The sequence below is a fragment of the Porites lutea genome, chromosome 7, assembly GCF_958299795.1.
Source record: "Porites lutea chromosome 7, jaPorLute2.1, whole genome shotgun sequence".
Lineage (NCBI taxonomy): Eukaryota > Metazoa > Cnidaria > Anthozoa > Scleractinia > Poritidae > Porites > Porites lutea.
The window spans coordinates 18395782-18410673 of record NC_133207.1 but is presented as its reverse complement, the minus strand read 5'-3'; the positions used below and the strand labels follow the sequence as shown (position 1 = coordinate 18410673).

At 38.0% G+C, this 14892-nt stretch overlaps 3 protein-coding genes across 3 annotated transcripts; 1 reads left to right on the top strand and 2 right to left on the bottom strand.

The window, feature by feature from the left end:
- Positions 1-1480: 1480 nt before the first annotated feature.
- Positions 1481-2118, bottom strand: LOC140944542 (uncharacterized). Its single transcript, XM_073393667.1, has 2 exons — positions 1943-2118; positions 1481-1883 (listed from the first exon to the last, which is right to left on the bottom strand). Exons 1-2 carry the CDS (start codon positions 2116-2118, stop codon positions 1481-1483), a joined length of 579 nt encoding a protein of 192 aa, XP_073249768.1.
- Positions 2119-3591: 1473 nt separating this feature from the next.
- LOC140944541 (uncharacterized) lies at positions 3592-4804 on the top strand. Its single transcript, XM_073393666.1, has 2 exons — positions 3592-3749; positions 4402-4804. Exons 1-2 carry the CDS (start codon positions 3592-3594, stop codon positions 4802-4804), a joined length of 561 nt encoding a protein of 186 aa, XP_073249767.1.
- Positions 4805-6972: 2168 nt separating this feature from the next.
- On the bottom strand, positions 6973-14887 carry LOC140942770 (uncharacterized). Its single transcript, XM_073391761.1, has 5 exons — positions 14628-14887; positions 13198-13294; positions 11493-11620; positions 8202-8297; positions 6973-7621 (listed from the first exon to the last, which is right to left on the bottom strand). Exons 1-5 carry the CDS (start codon positions 14808-14810, stop codon positions 7550-7552), a joined length of 576 nt encoding a protein of 191 aa, XP_073247862.1. The 5' UTR covers positions 14811-14887; the 3' UTR covers positions 6973-7549.
- Between the last annotated feature and the right edge of the window lie 5 nt (positions 14888-14892).

Genomic DNA, 14892 nt, shown 5'->3' with positions numbered 1-14892 from the left:
TTATGAAGAAGGATGGCAGGCGAGTTAATAAGTCGGCATTCATCTTCTGGTGAGTGAGGCTGTTCTCTGTATTTATAGCTGGTGACAGTGCACAAAATTTTCCTTTAGTCTCAAGACATTTTAGGCTGGATTTTACTAGCTCGAGAGAGTCAGAGTTGTAAGAGCATTTTATTTTATCAACCTAGTAAAAATAAAAAATCTGAGTGGTAAAAACACTTAAAAGTGCGACAGAATTGGTAGCCTGGGTGGCAGGCGTTTGAAAGGGGAGGCGAATAGGATTCCGGGCGCACAAGAACCACAAAAGGCGCGCGAGGGGAGTGTAGGAAACGTCTGCAAGGACGCTTTCTTCGAGCAACCAAGATCTGCCTTCTCATATAAACACAACAACAATTTTATAAGGAAACAAGGCATGAGCCGAGCTAACGCGGTTAAAACTGATCTAGTTCATCTCATCTCTCTTTTTTGATTCAGGTGTGACAAAAATGCAAAGATTGGAGGCAAAATGATCTTCGCATCTTCTAAAGACATCATCAAAAAGTCCTTCACTGGTTTATCACTGGAATTCCAAGCAAACGATGAGGGTGATTTGGATTACAAAGCTTTAAGCGAGGAAGTGGAAAAAGAGCTTAGATAGTAGACATCAAAAACACGACACTCAAGCTTTACAACTTTTCCTTTTGGTCTCTGTTTATCTCCCGTTTACCTTTGACATAACAGCCACTCCGTAGATAAAAATAATTAAAACCTTTAAATACCTAGTAATTAAGCATAAAAAAGAAGCGACTTTTTAAAACATTTAGCTAAAACTTTTCTTAAAAGCATTTAAGAAATTTTTCAAAAAGTTAAAAAATACACGACGTTTCGACGTTACCGGTCTTCATTATCAAGTGAAAAGAAATACAATATGAATGTTCTATAAATACAAGAAAAACAATTATAGTTCATTAAAAGGAAAGTAACATATAAAAATATGTTACAATAATCTGCATCACACAGATCACTTGCAAATTTATAAACAACGCATGGCTGACTTACAATACTCGACTTAATTTCTTTAGGCTTAAGATCTTGCTCCAATTTTTTGCGCACAAAATTAGGCTGTAAAGAGCTGTAAAGTGACGGCAATCTTATCGCTGAGATCACGCAATTGCCTCAGACTGCGTTAGCGGCTATCTGATCTTTGAAGGGAAGAACTATTCTGATCGTGTTGCCATCATTGGTTTTCTTTTCTAGCTTTGGCAATATTCTGAGGAAAAATATTAACAGTAGAATTTATGAGGTCAATTGGATAATCAAGTCGGCGGAGGATAGAGCGTAACTTGGCACATTCCTCACTGAAGGCTTCTTTCGTAGATGACAGGGCATGGGCGCGATGTAACATGGTCTTCAATAAACCGGTTTGGTAATACTTGTCTACAAGGCTATGAAAATGCAAGAGTAGACCAGTGTTGGTTGGCTTTCTGTAAACACGGGTTTCAAGTTATGTTCCATTCTTAATTATCTCAATTCCAATAAAATGGATCATATTATCAGCAGGAAGTTCCAGTATAAACTTTAGGTTCGGGTGTAGACCATTCAATGTAGTGAGAAAATCAGCAGCAGCATCGGTGCTAGGCATTCTAGCAAGAGTATCATCGACATACCTCTTATACAGAGAGGGTACCATACCGTCGCGTGTGAGATTTTCTTCGAGGTGGCACATAAACACATTGGCCATTAGCGGGCCAAGAGGAGAGCCCATCGCTACACCGTCAGTCTGCTCATACAAATGACCATCGAACTGAAAAAGCTGATTGGTAGTGGCAACTTCAAGGAGCTGTGTAAGTTCCTCTTTCTCAAGATTAAGATCATAGGTTTGATTAAACCAGTCGTCGGTAAAGGCTCTGCCGACCAGGATGTTAATAGTCTCACTTAAAGGTACATTAGTAAAAAGGGCCGTCACGTCATAGGCGACCAGTATATGTCTTCATCATTCATAGGGATGGAACGAATCTCATCAGCAAACTCAAACGCACCAGTAATCTTGTACTCGTTCACAGAAAGTGGTTTCAATTTTTGTTCAAGCCATTTAGCCAGGTTAAAGTTGTAAGTTGCAGTGGCTGATAAAATTGGTCTCATACTCAATTTGGCTTTGTGTGTCTTGGGAAGCCCATAAAGATGGGCCAGTCTTGAACTCTTCGGAGAAAGCGAAGTGGTAATGTCTTTAGGCAGTATTTGATGCAGGATTGAGTGCACACCTTTCTATCTCTGAAGGAGTGGGCGAAAGTGTTTCGGTGATCGTCCACGAAGGTTTGGGCGTTTGTCATCAACAGGTGCAAATTTAGTAACGTCATCGATTGAAGCTGCGCTAAGAAGACGGATGTACTCAGTTTTGTCCATGACAACAATTTTGTCCATTGACTACAATTCAAATCTTGCTAACAAGACTTTTGCCAAAGAAAACCGATGATGGCAACACGATCATAATAGTTTTCCCTTCAAAGATCAGATAGCCGTTAACGTAGTCCGTAGGCAATTGCGTGATCTTAAGCTTAAAGAAATTATAGTATTGTAAGTCAGCCATGGGTTGTTTATAAATTTGCATGTGATCTGTGTGATGCAGATTATGTTGGCCACACAGCCCGACACCTTCATCAACGCATTGCTCAACACAAGTATTGAGCTATCGGTAAACATTTTTTAGAAGTGGGAAGGCGGTAAGTTAAACGCTGATAATTGCAAATAAAACTCCGACATTTCAGCAATGCTGCCTTCATCAGGGAAAATATGTGAGTTCGTTATAGCAACATTGTTCAGAATCGCACGGTGACACAAATCTTCTCAATGAGGGCCAATTTCGTGTTCTTAAGAAACGCCACGGGAAATTTGACAGCCTCGTTTACGAATGCTTTTCATCAAAGAACTGAGGCCTAGCTGAGGCCTGGCCTTAAAACTCAGAGTGACTCCATCAGTGCTAAACTCTTTGTTTGACTTGTAACATATTTTTATATGTTACTTTTCTTTTAATTAACTATTGTTTTCTTGTATTTCAGTATAGAACATTCATCATGATTGTATTTCTTTTCACTTGATAATGACCTCCGGTAACGTCGAAACGTTAACTTTTTCAAAAATTTAGTTTTTTCGCAATTTTTTATGCTAAATGTTTTAAAAAGTAGCTTTTTTTTAATGTACTCAAACACGCTAATCAGCTGCACTTATTCAGACGTCTTGAAAAGTGAGTAAACGCCTTATCAAATGTGAAGGCGCTGTTGAGTTCCTTTGCTAATGTTTGAACTTTGGTGTTACACCAACCTTTGCCCAAGTTGAACGAAGAAAAGCACGTAAATGGAAGAAAGCATCCGACAATTTTCAAAGGGAGGTTCTGGACGAGGAATTGAGATCCAAGTTATCTTATCTCAGTCATCTCAAGGAAGAAGTTCGAAACGCCCATAAGGACATCAGGGAGGAATGCTCAATCATTCGTTACATTGCCATCATACAGACTATGAATACACTGCGTCAGAACCAATATGATGAAATGATGAAAAGTCATGTTAGATTTCTCACTTATTGTCGAAGAAGTTTGATGTGAACGAACATATTAACAACATGTCTTCGTATCGTCTTTCTTTTTTCAAAAAGCTTGTCATCTGCAGAGGACTGAAATTTTCTCTGCCAGAAAAAGTCGCTTCAGCTGAAATCAAAGCTAACTTTGAGAGAAGCTATTGGAAAGTCGAACCACTTGTGGAAGATCCTAATGATAAAGAGTTGGCAACTTAAAAACATTACGTTCAATCGCTTTGAATTACATTCTGCCCGCAAGACATTCTCCACCTAAAGCTCTCGTGGAAGCGCTCAATCGATTAAAGAAACTTGAGGACATTTTTGTTACCAAACCTGACTTTGGTTCTGGAATTGTAGTCATGGACAAATCTGAGTACATCCGTCTTCTTAGCGCAGCTTCAATCGATGATGTTACTAAATTTGCACCTGTTGATGACAAACGCCCAAACCTTCGTGGACGACCAACGAAACACTTTCGCCCACTCCTTCAGAGATAGAAAGGTGTGCACTCAATCCTGCATCAAATACTGCCTAAAGACATTACCACTTCGCTTTCTCCGAAGAGTTCAAGACTGGCCCATCTTTATGGGCTTCCCAAGACACACAAAGCCAAATTGAGTATGAGACCAATTTTATCAGCCACTGCAACTTACAACTTTAACCTGGCTAAATGGCTTGAACAAAAATTGAAACCACTTTCTGTGAACGAGTACAAGATTACTGGTGCGTTTAAATTTGCTGATGAGATTCGTTCCATTCCTATGAATGATGAAGACATATACTGGTCTCCTATGACGTGACGGCCCTTTTTACCAATGTACCTTTAAGTGAGACTATTAACATCCTGGTCGGCAGAGCCTTTACCGACGACTGGTTTAATCAAAACTATGATCTTAATCTTGAGAAAGAGGAACTTACACAGCTCCTTGAAGTTGCCACTACCAATCAGCTTTTTCAGTTCGATGGTCATTTGTATGAGCAGACTGACGGTGTAGCGATGGGCTCTCCTCTCGGCCTGCTAATGGCCAATGTGTTTATGTGCCACCTCGAAGAAAACCTCTCACGCGACGGTATGGTACCCTCTCTGTATAAGAGGTATGTCGATGATACTCTTGCTAGAATGCCTAGCACCGATGCTGCTGCTGATTTTCTCACTACATTGAATGGTCTACACCCGAACCTAAAGTTTATACTGGAACTTCCTGCTGATAATATGATCCATTTTATTGGAATTGAGATAATTAAGAATGGAACATAACTTGAAACCCGTGTTTACAGAAAGCCAACCATTACTGGCTACTCTTGCATTTTCATAGCCTTGTAGACAAGTATTACCAAACCGGTTTATTGAAGACCATGTTACATCGCGCCCATGCCCTGTCATCTACGAAAGAAGCCTTCAGTGAGGAATGTGCCAAGTTACGCTCTATCCTCCGCCGACTTGATTATCCAATTGACCTCATAAATTCTACTGTTAATATTTTTCCTCAGAATATTGCCAAAGCTAGAAAAGAAAACCAATGATGGCAACACGATCAGAATAGTTCTTCCCTTCAAAGATCAGATATCCGCTAACGCAGTCCGTAGGCAATTAATTGCGTGATCTCAGCAATAAGATTGCCGTCACTTTACAGCTCTTTACAGCCTATTTTTGTTAGCAAAAAATTGGAGTAAGATCTTAAGCCTAAAGAAATTAAGCCGAGTATTGTAAGCCAGTAAGTTCAAGTTTATGGTAGCATAAACTGATGTTAATAAACCTGAAAATTACATATACGCCCTATGAAAGCACACATATTGACCTGTTAGCAACAATCGTATCTCTGTTCTTTTGTACTAAGTAATGGTAGATACTAGTTCAAAGTAAAAGAAAGAACAATGAAAAGTAACTAGTTGTTCGATTTATGTATCTTTCTCCTCTGGCAAAGTCCACTGTAACTTAACATGATATACTTTCTAGACTCCACAAAGGTTCCATTCATAATATCACATGCTCATCATGCACATGCGCTCATCTTTTTGCCGTACACTTTCCTTTCTCAGTCAGTTCTCTTAGGGCTTCGGTTCATTCACAAGACCTTTTTTTTCTTTTTTTTTTCTCTTTTTTTTTTTTTGGGGGGGGGGGGGGGGATTGTGTCCCCTGCCTCCCCATGCTCCACAATCCGTGGCAGGGAAGTGCAACCCCTGGCTGCACTTTACCCCACAGTAAGGCCCAGCCCTTGGAGACAGGTCCGGAAAAATATCCACTCCAGGGTGTGGACCCCCAATCCCACCTGATCTGTGCTGTTCCCCTTAGTTCCTAGTGACTGGGGGATATAGGCCTCACCCCTGGAGACTGATCAGGACTCCTGTCCAGGGTGGCTACCCCCGGTAGCACTCAATCTTATCTACCCCCCAGGAGGGCTTCTCTACTGGTCCCCTTACCCCTAGATTCAAGTGCTTCCCTGCCACCAGAATTTTGCCAACACTTTTTGTGTGTTTTCTGTGTGGTACCTGGCATAGAACCTTGAAACCACTACCAATTGGAAGAGTTTATTAAGTTCAAGTTTATGGTAGCATAAACTGATGTTAATAAACCTCAGTGAAAATTACATATATGCCCTATGAAAGCACACATACTGACCTGTTAGCAACAATCATATCTCTGTTCTTTTGTCACACAACGTTCAACACTTCAATAAACTTTTGTACTAAGTAATGGTAGATACTAGTTCAAAGTACAAGAAAGAACAAAGAACAGTAGCTAGTTGTTCGATGACAATGTATCCTTCTCCTCTGGCAAAGTCCACCGTAACTTACATGATATACTTTCTAGACTCCACAAAGGTTCCATTCATAATATCACATGCTTATCATGAAAATGCGCTCCTCTTTTTGCCGTACACTGTCCTTTTCCAGTCAGTTCTCTTAGGGCTTCGGTTCATTCACAACAGAACGTATATCAAGCAGATCATTAGTTTATTTCTCTACATCTATAGTATCTTTAAGATTAATCATTCATCTTATGGTATTATACTGGACTAGGTCTCATTCCTTCGTTAGGTTCCTGGGATGTAGAACTAGTGTCTTGCTTCCCAATAAAAGAAGTGACAGTTGATTTATAGAACAACTGAGTGAAAACAAATTTTTTTTAAGGCTTTTTCAGGTGGAAAGTTTTGTAAAGTTAACTAGAATAATAAACATTCTGTATTAACGGAGTGTCCTTAAAGAGGGTTAAATTTAGAGAAAAATTAACAGCTAAGAACTAGGGACAAGGGAAACTGTCCATAATAACGAGGTGTCTGTATTAAGCGGGTGTCTCTAAAGCGGGGTTCGTTGAATGACAAATTAAAGCAATTAGGGGACACAAAGTATCAGCTATTTCAGTGTTATTTCTTTATTCAGCTATTAGAATTGTCATTTTTTATAAAAAAAATTATTAACTGATTTTAAATACTTCATTAGAGATTTGAACACAAAAAGCAGTTTTAACAAAGTTACTGTAAGTAAATCTCTTTAGGATTTGTATTATTAAGTCATGTTTAATGTTGCTGTATTTTAATCAATGTTATGCATAATAAATAATACAATTTGAATTTAAAATATGTCCCATGTAATGTTATACTTCTGTAACTTTATATGTAACTCTTTGGGCTCTTTCCATTCAACAAAAATTATGGTTTGAAATTTCGGAAATTCCACGTGTCCAATAGAACGGGTACATTCCGGTTGCACAGACCCGAACCAAGGCACCGCGCATTTGGTTATTGTTCTTGTTCTTACCACTTTTATGCCATTGCCTTCAGCTAGTACTAGTCACTATACAATCACAAAGCAGTTCACCCAACTATACAAAGTATATAATTCACATTTGTTTGTCATTTCTCAGACATGCTTTTAGTTCAACCCTTTTCTCAGGATGGTAAAATAGTGCTAAGAGCTATGCCGTCTGGTAGGTTCTATAGTCTGTTAGCCTCCTTTAATTTTGTACCCTTGTTATGCAAATTGAACCCTATTATAATATTGTTTATCTTGTTCCAAGTATCTTCTTCATGTCATGATATATTGGTTTGACGGTTTCTAGACAAGGCATTGATGCCTGAAAAACAAATTTTAAAGAAATTACAGCAATTAAATAATCATCATCATCATCATAACTTAGTGATAATAATAAGAGACAACTAAAATTAAAGAGCTCTTTTATATTATTATTTTGTGTAGTTAAGTTAAAGTGTAGATTTGTCATTTTAGTGTTTCATTACAAAATACCATCATTAATGCTTTTTATGGCAATTTATAAGATTATACAGATAAGGCTGGTAACACTATGCACCCTGCATATTTATTGTGTAGTTTAGCTTTTAGCATCTAGTTAAGAACCCTGCTATAACAATTACTGCCCTCTAAAACATTGCATAACAATGCCACCAATGTCCTGGAAACGCCTTAACCCAGTTTTATACTGTAATACTAACAGTATATAGGTTCACAAGAGAACTTCGGTAGAACCTGACTGTTAGTGTGGGCCTTATGGCTTGTGTGTACTTTAAAATATGAGATTGAGATTAATGAGAGATGAATAAGATTATTATAGCTAACTTGGTAATTGAGTACTTTTCTTGCTACTCACTATCTAATAACCACAGAGTACTCATCTATAACTTAATAATGATAGTTACCGTGAAAAGTGGGACAAGTTGCTGATTTTTCTCTGATAATTTATCTCGAGTTTCATGATCATGTGTCAGCAGCATCAAATAAAACACAACTTGGTGCTGTAAAAATAAAATAATAACTATAATTTCACACTTAACAATTTTGAGAACTCAAGATACTTTTACACTACATCTATTCATGGTATACTATGATGTGTACAGTATCCACCATATAATGGCATGTACACCCGGACTTTTCTAAAACTGTAGGCACTGGTAGTTTATGACATGTTTTTTTTAATATTTTCTGTTCAAATAGTATTTTACCAACTGACATTTAAACATTAATTTTTTTTTTTCAAACTCTGAGACTTTTGAGGTTTTTGGCTACTATAGTGACTTGGTTGCATTTGATTGAGAAATCCAGATTTAGATTTTGAAACCCAGATATCCGAAAACAGATTTCACCTCTGAGAAATCCATCCTCAGGGTGGATTTCAATTAAGAAATGCAAATCTGTATTTCATAGATTTTCTTTTTACCGTTTGATTGGGAAATCCGAAAAAGGATTTGCGAAACTATTCTCGTGAACAGCGGTCTTCTTTTTGCTAATTATGCATGAATGTGCAAGACCGTTGTAGTTAAGGACAGTATTTCAAATCCTTTTTTGGATTTCCCAATCGAATGGTAAAAAGAAAATCCAAAAACAGATATTGCAGCATGATCTCAGTGTTAAAATCCATTTTCGGATTTCGCATTTAATTGCAAATCCAAAATCCGGATTTTAAAATCTAAATCCAGATTTCCCAATTGAATGCAGCCTTTACTGATTATTTAAGGGATCAGGCATGGTGCGGAATAAATCATTCAAAAACTCATCAATAATTCAAAAAATAATAATAATAATAATAATAATAAACTAATGTTTAAAGTTTAATGCTTTTAAAATAGTTGTTTATAAGATCAACTGTTATAGAAGAGCTAAAGTTGTCACATTTTTAAACCTATCCCTTTGGTGTGTCATTCACTCAGACCTGTACATTTGTTTAGACAATAGTGCATTACTGGTAATATTTTCGGGTGGAGTTTTTTTGTGTAATTTATCATGCATCTCCCAATCTCCCATCAGGTTACCAAATCGCTAGGATAAAATAAACTTTTTAGCTTTCTATACATCCGTTTGTCCATGCTCTTCGCTGCTGGGGAAGTTTTGCGCAGAGGAACATCTTGGACTCAGTGACAGAAATTCCATACTGATGATGCAAATCAATGTTTACTTAATAAATCCAGTAGTCGTAGGGTTCCAAATGTAAATTTATTCAATTTTAGGTTTCAATCTGGTCGATTTCATTTGGGTAAAGTGTTGTGTTCATCTGCGAATGAGCTCCAGCAAAACTCAAATGCTCGTTCTAGAGTAGACTATATTCCACAAATATTGACTGTTTTGTTAGAGATTCATCATGTTTACATTTGACCTTTGTGGCCTTTTGTCTTTTGTCTGTCATTCGTAAACAATAGCTAAAACAATGTAACTACTCTGTCGACCAATCAGGGCTTCTGACCAGATTCTCGACATATTTTACGTCATCAGTATGGAATTTCTGTCGCTGAGTCACAGACGTTCCTCCGCGTGAAACATCCCCAGCAGCAAAGAGCGATGAGGACCGGATGTTTTTTCGCAGGCTATAAACTTTTGAGCTTTACTCTGCTTTAGTTTGGAATTTGCCCCCAAATTCATAATTAACAATTAATGAATGAGGCCGGGTATCTTATGAAGAATTATGGAGATCGAGGAGGGTGTTATCAGATGGATAACACCCTCCGAGATCTCCATAATTCTTCATATGATACGAAAGCCGAATTCAATAATTGTTATATTATTCATTCAAAATAATTCCTAGTTTAAAAACATGACTAAAACATGCTTACCTCCATCGATGGATGGATGTTAAGTTTATCTTCGATAGTGCACGTTTAGGTTTGTCCAGCTCCGCAAATATTCTCCAAATAGCATATGTCGCCCTTCAAGTTGTCTTCTTGCTGTTCTTGCCGTGTTTTTAGCTATTGTTTCGCCTAGTTCTTACTCTTGAAACAAGTGAAATGTCCGCCATTTTTCAAGTTCACAAACAAAACAACTCAACCTCGTCCCCAGGTCTTCTCGGTTAACGGTGCCTTAACCTACGAAAACACCGCATTTTTGACGCCATTTCCTCGTTAAACACAAAATTCTTCCAAATTTGGTCATCAGTAACTGGTTATGGTGAATTAAACGTATGCTTTTAGCCAATCAGAATCGGGAAAATATTTTGAATGAATAATAATAGGCCATTTGCACTAAGAGGTCATGTGACATAGTTTTCATGAAAATGAAAGCTATATGATTTTGTCTTCGAAAAACGATCAGTGGGTCATATCTTAAACAGAATAATAGTGATTTGGTTTTTCAAACCCGCACCATTTTCTTAAAATGAGTAAGTTCCTCGCTGGTGACGTGACCAAAATGTGATTTTTAAAATTATGAATTACTTTTTTCTGGACACAAGCTTTGCACTTAAACTTCAAGGAGGATGTTGAAAAAATGATGTGGTAACGTTTACAGCACATCTGAGCGTAACTATCAAACGTTTAACAAGATATAAGCAAAAAGTAATTTTGGCCGCCATATTGGAGGGCAAGAGTATGCCCTCCAACATGGCGGCCAATACAAATCATACTGCTTTGTTGAAAAATCAACGTGCTATAGAACATCTCCCTTAAATGCGTTTCCTCTCAAATTTCGGGTGTAAGCTAATTTTTATGTGCTCTGTCAATTTTTAGCATCGGCAAGATTCCAACTCATTGTTTAAAGGAAGCATTGGTCACGTGACCTCTTAGTGCAAATGGCCTATTTTCTTTATTCGTAGTACGGTTTTAGGGGCATGATTGCACTTATTGAATATTATTTTGTCCTTATATACAACCATAAAAGCAAATTTGGATGGTCTGTGCCTTATGTAAGACTTCAAATAAATTCCTAAGCCATTCCCATTTTAATTTGCAGACTGTCAATTTGTGCTTAATTGTTGGTGTTGCGGGGATAGTGCTAGTGAGGGGCTTGGTCATTTTTTTGGCGGGAGGGGAGGATAGTGCAAAAGAGAGAATCTTCATATTTTAGATCTCCATATTTATAGTACATACGTCATTAATTTTGTGGAAATATAGGCCCTAGTATCGTTACAAGTTATTTTGGATATTTTCTGGGTCAAAACATGAGGATTCTAAACCTACAAAGATTGTATTATTTAATGACTGAGACATAAATAATATTGTACATACCATGGTGATGACTTCATTAATTATCACATCAACAACTCTATGTTGTTCAATAAACTGACTTGTTTGTAGCCCAAATGCACCTATTCTAGTTAACTGGATCCCAAGATCTTTCACAACCAACACAGACTCTGTGGAAAGAGAGTTCACATCAGAGTAACCTTTCGTTTTTGTTGTTTCCCTATAACAACCTCTGGTAAACTATCTAGTATATAGCTATTGGCTTTTCAGTGGTTTTGGCACACTGTGCTACTTCAGGCCTGTGTTATACATCCAATGCAGAAATGGCTGCTGGATTAATATTCTTTTGTTTAAATTAAAATAAGCCTAACTAGCCTCACTTGAGATAATGTATTCTTTTGAATTTTGTACTGGAGAACGAGGCTAGTTAGGCTAATTTAAATTGAAACAAAAGAATGTTAATCTAGCAGCCATTTTTGCATTGGGTCTATATCTACGCTTAGTGGCCCCAAGCAATGTACTTTATTACAAACGTTTTTTTTTGGATTGTTAGCAGGCAACAAAATGTTGGCTTTTGCAGAGGAGTTTAATATCATAATGGTCATCATAGATCCAAAGCCTTTGTCAGTTTGATCCTGTGGGCTCCCTACAATTTTCCTGGAGCACAACCTAGTACATTTGTACTTACAATACAGTTCTCCCATTTTCCAACCTTCAAGGTAAAGGAAATTTTGGAGGTTTTTAAGAAAAAAGAAGTAACATTACAAACTGAGCCGGGTAGGTCAGTATTATGATCATGTATCTTTTGCGGGGTGTGGATCGAAGTAGCGACCGAGATATCGATCAATCTATCGGCCACTATGCCTGTTGAAAGTCGACCGAGTATCGACCAACACACTTGGTCGAGAGTCAGACGATATATCAGCCAAGTGGCACTTTCCTGTTGGTAGAGTATCGGTCGACAGATTGACCGACAGTCAGTCGAGATAGCATCGGTAGTGTGTCAGCAATGTATTAGTGAATCGTTGGTTGAGTATCACTAGGGTATTAGTGGTGTATCGGTCAACAACCGGCATCGCCTAGAGTCGGTGGATATATTGGCCAAGTGATTTTTTACTGTCGGTCGAGTATTGGCCAATATATCGACTGAGTCAACCTAGGCATAGGCCATTAAGTCAACCAAGTATTGGTAATATGTCAGTGATCTGTTGGTGATCCATTGGCAAAGCAACAGCCAACTATTGACCGATAGACTGTAGCGGTCAAGTACTGGCCACATATCAGTTGAGATGCTGCCGACTCTAGACCAACAGCCGGCCAATACTAGACAGCCACTTGACCGATGTATCAACGGACAAATCAACCAAGGTATTGGCCAGTACGTCGGCCAAGTGTTGGCGATATGTCAGCAATCTGTTGGTGAACCGTCAGAGAAATATCGGCTGACTATCGACCGACTATCCACCAAGAGACTGTAGCGGCCGAGTGTTGCCAACATATCAGTCGCAACTCAACCGACTCTCGACCGACACTCAGCTGTTACTGGGTTGACTCTGAACTGACATGGCGACTGTTATGTTGATAGACAGTCGACCGAGATATTGGTCAATACAGTTATTGACACCCCTCAAAAGATATATGATCCCAGTTTTGTAATTAGGTTTTCGAAAACTAACTTAGGGTTAAGAAAGATTGGAACCTCTACTGTAGTAATAGAAATCTCACTCAATTTACAGGTTTAACTAACCTCTGCAGACATTGAAACACAGCAGTTTAAGACAGGCAATGGTAATGAGTACGACTGTCCAAGCTAGACAGCCGGTTATTGTAAAAGTTAAAAATTCCTATAAAGAGAAGAACAATACACATAAATACTGAATATATGAAAATGTTAGAACTGCAGGATTGTTTAAATGTAAAGAAGTTAATCAAAATAGGAAAGCCTGGGATTTGACCTCTTCCTGAGCTAACAGGCCAACCACAAACTGGTCAGCCCTTTAAATCAGACCAAGAGCGACCAACATCAAGTTTCTCCTGACAATATCATATATAATGAAAAGACGAGATTGTGAGAATTAATGAAATTATCAACAAAGGGAAAGCTTTGATCTTTTACCAAATGCTTCCAACTTACTCTTTAGGGATATGTATGGAGATCAGTCAGGAGAATTTGAATGTAGATGTATGAAAATCATGAAGTTTTACACCACATTTATATTTAATTCTTCATCCTGCAGTTCTTTAAATAATATGTACGAATTCAGTATTTCATTTTTACACAGGTTCATTTCTTGTTCCTTTATTCACTGCAGTCACTCTTTAATAAAAGTGGTCATATCTTCCCTTCTCCTAGCCTGTGTCACAGGAGTAATTTAAACCTCAGTTAGTAATGTCTGTGAAGCAGCACCAAGATCCTTGTTATCTGCCCCCAACAAAGGAATTACTGAAGGTGCATTTTGAATTTCCTTTCATCCTGATTGGCAAATCAACAATGGCTTTTTTAACAGGCCAATCATGGCATGTACTCAAATCCCAGTACACAGGAGGGGGCCCTGAACAAGGATTTTGGTACTGTTTGCAGATGAACTTAACCAGCGTTGAGTTTCGTCTTTGGTGTAGGCTACCTTTCCCTATCCCCCCTCAAAAAATAATTTATTATGCTTACTAATTACTTTATTACCCTCTAACTTCTTGCATAACAGTCCTTTACCATTTTGTACTTTCAAGTTAAGCGTCAGTCAATTCCAGCTGCACTGGGACTAACAAGGTGGACAAACGCTGGAATTGCCTGATGCATTACTTGGATGAAGTCAATGGCTTAGTTTGGTACAACTCAAAACAAAGTCGATAACCATATTTGTGTTATCTTAAAAAAAATAGAAAAAAGCCATGGATCACAAATTTCAAGATAAAATTTTAAAAAAACGTTTTCACACCACTCTATCACAGTGTATACGAGAAAACTCCTGCTCTATTGCTGTGGCCATAGATGGGTTCCTAGTAAGCCATATCTACTTCCTCTTATCACTACCATCCCCTCCCTCCCTCCCTCAAAAATAACCAGCAACATGAAAAAAATTATAATAATAAAATAAAATAAAACTATTTTTTTAGGCAGATTAGCCACTAACCATAAACACTCTTTTCTCCGGTTGTATAAAATGCCAAAATACTTACGTTATAAAGAACAAAAGTAACTGCAAGAATGCACAACGCGATGAATGCAAAGGAACCACATGCTGCATTGCTGGAATGCTCTATCACAAACGACGACGATAAATCGCCATCTCCTTTCAAAGAAACCCTCAGGGTGTTTCCATGGATGCTTGAGCCCTCAAAGATACGTTTTTGTTTGTTCATTCAGCGCTATAAGTCTTAAAAACGCAAAATATAACGACCTGGCGACCTTGCAATTAGCCGCAAGCCATATTTTTCCTTTGAG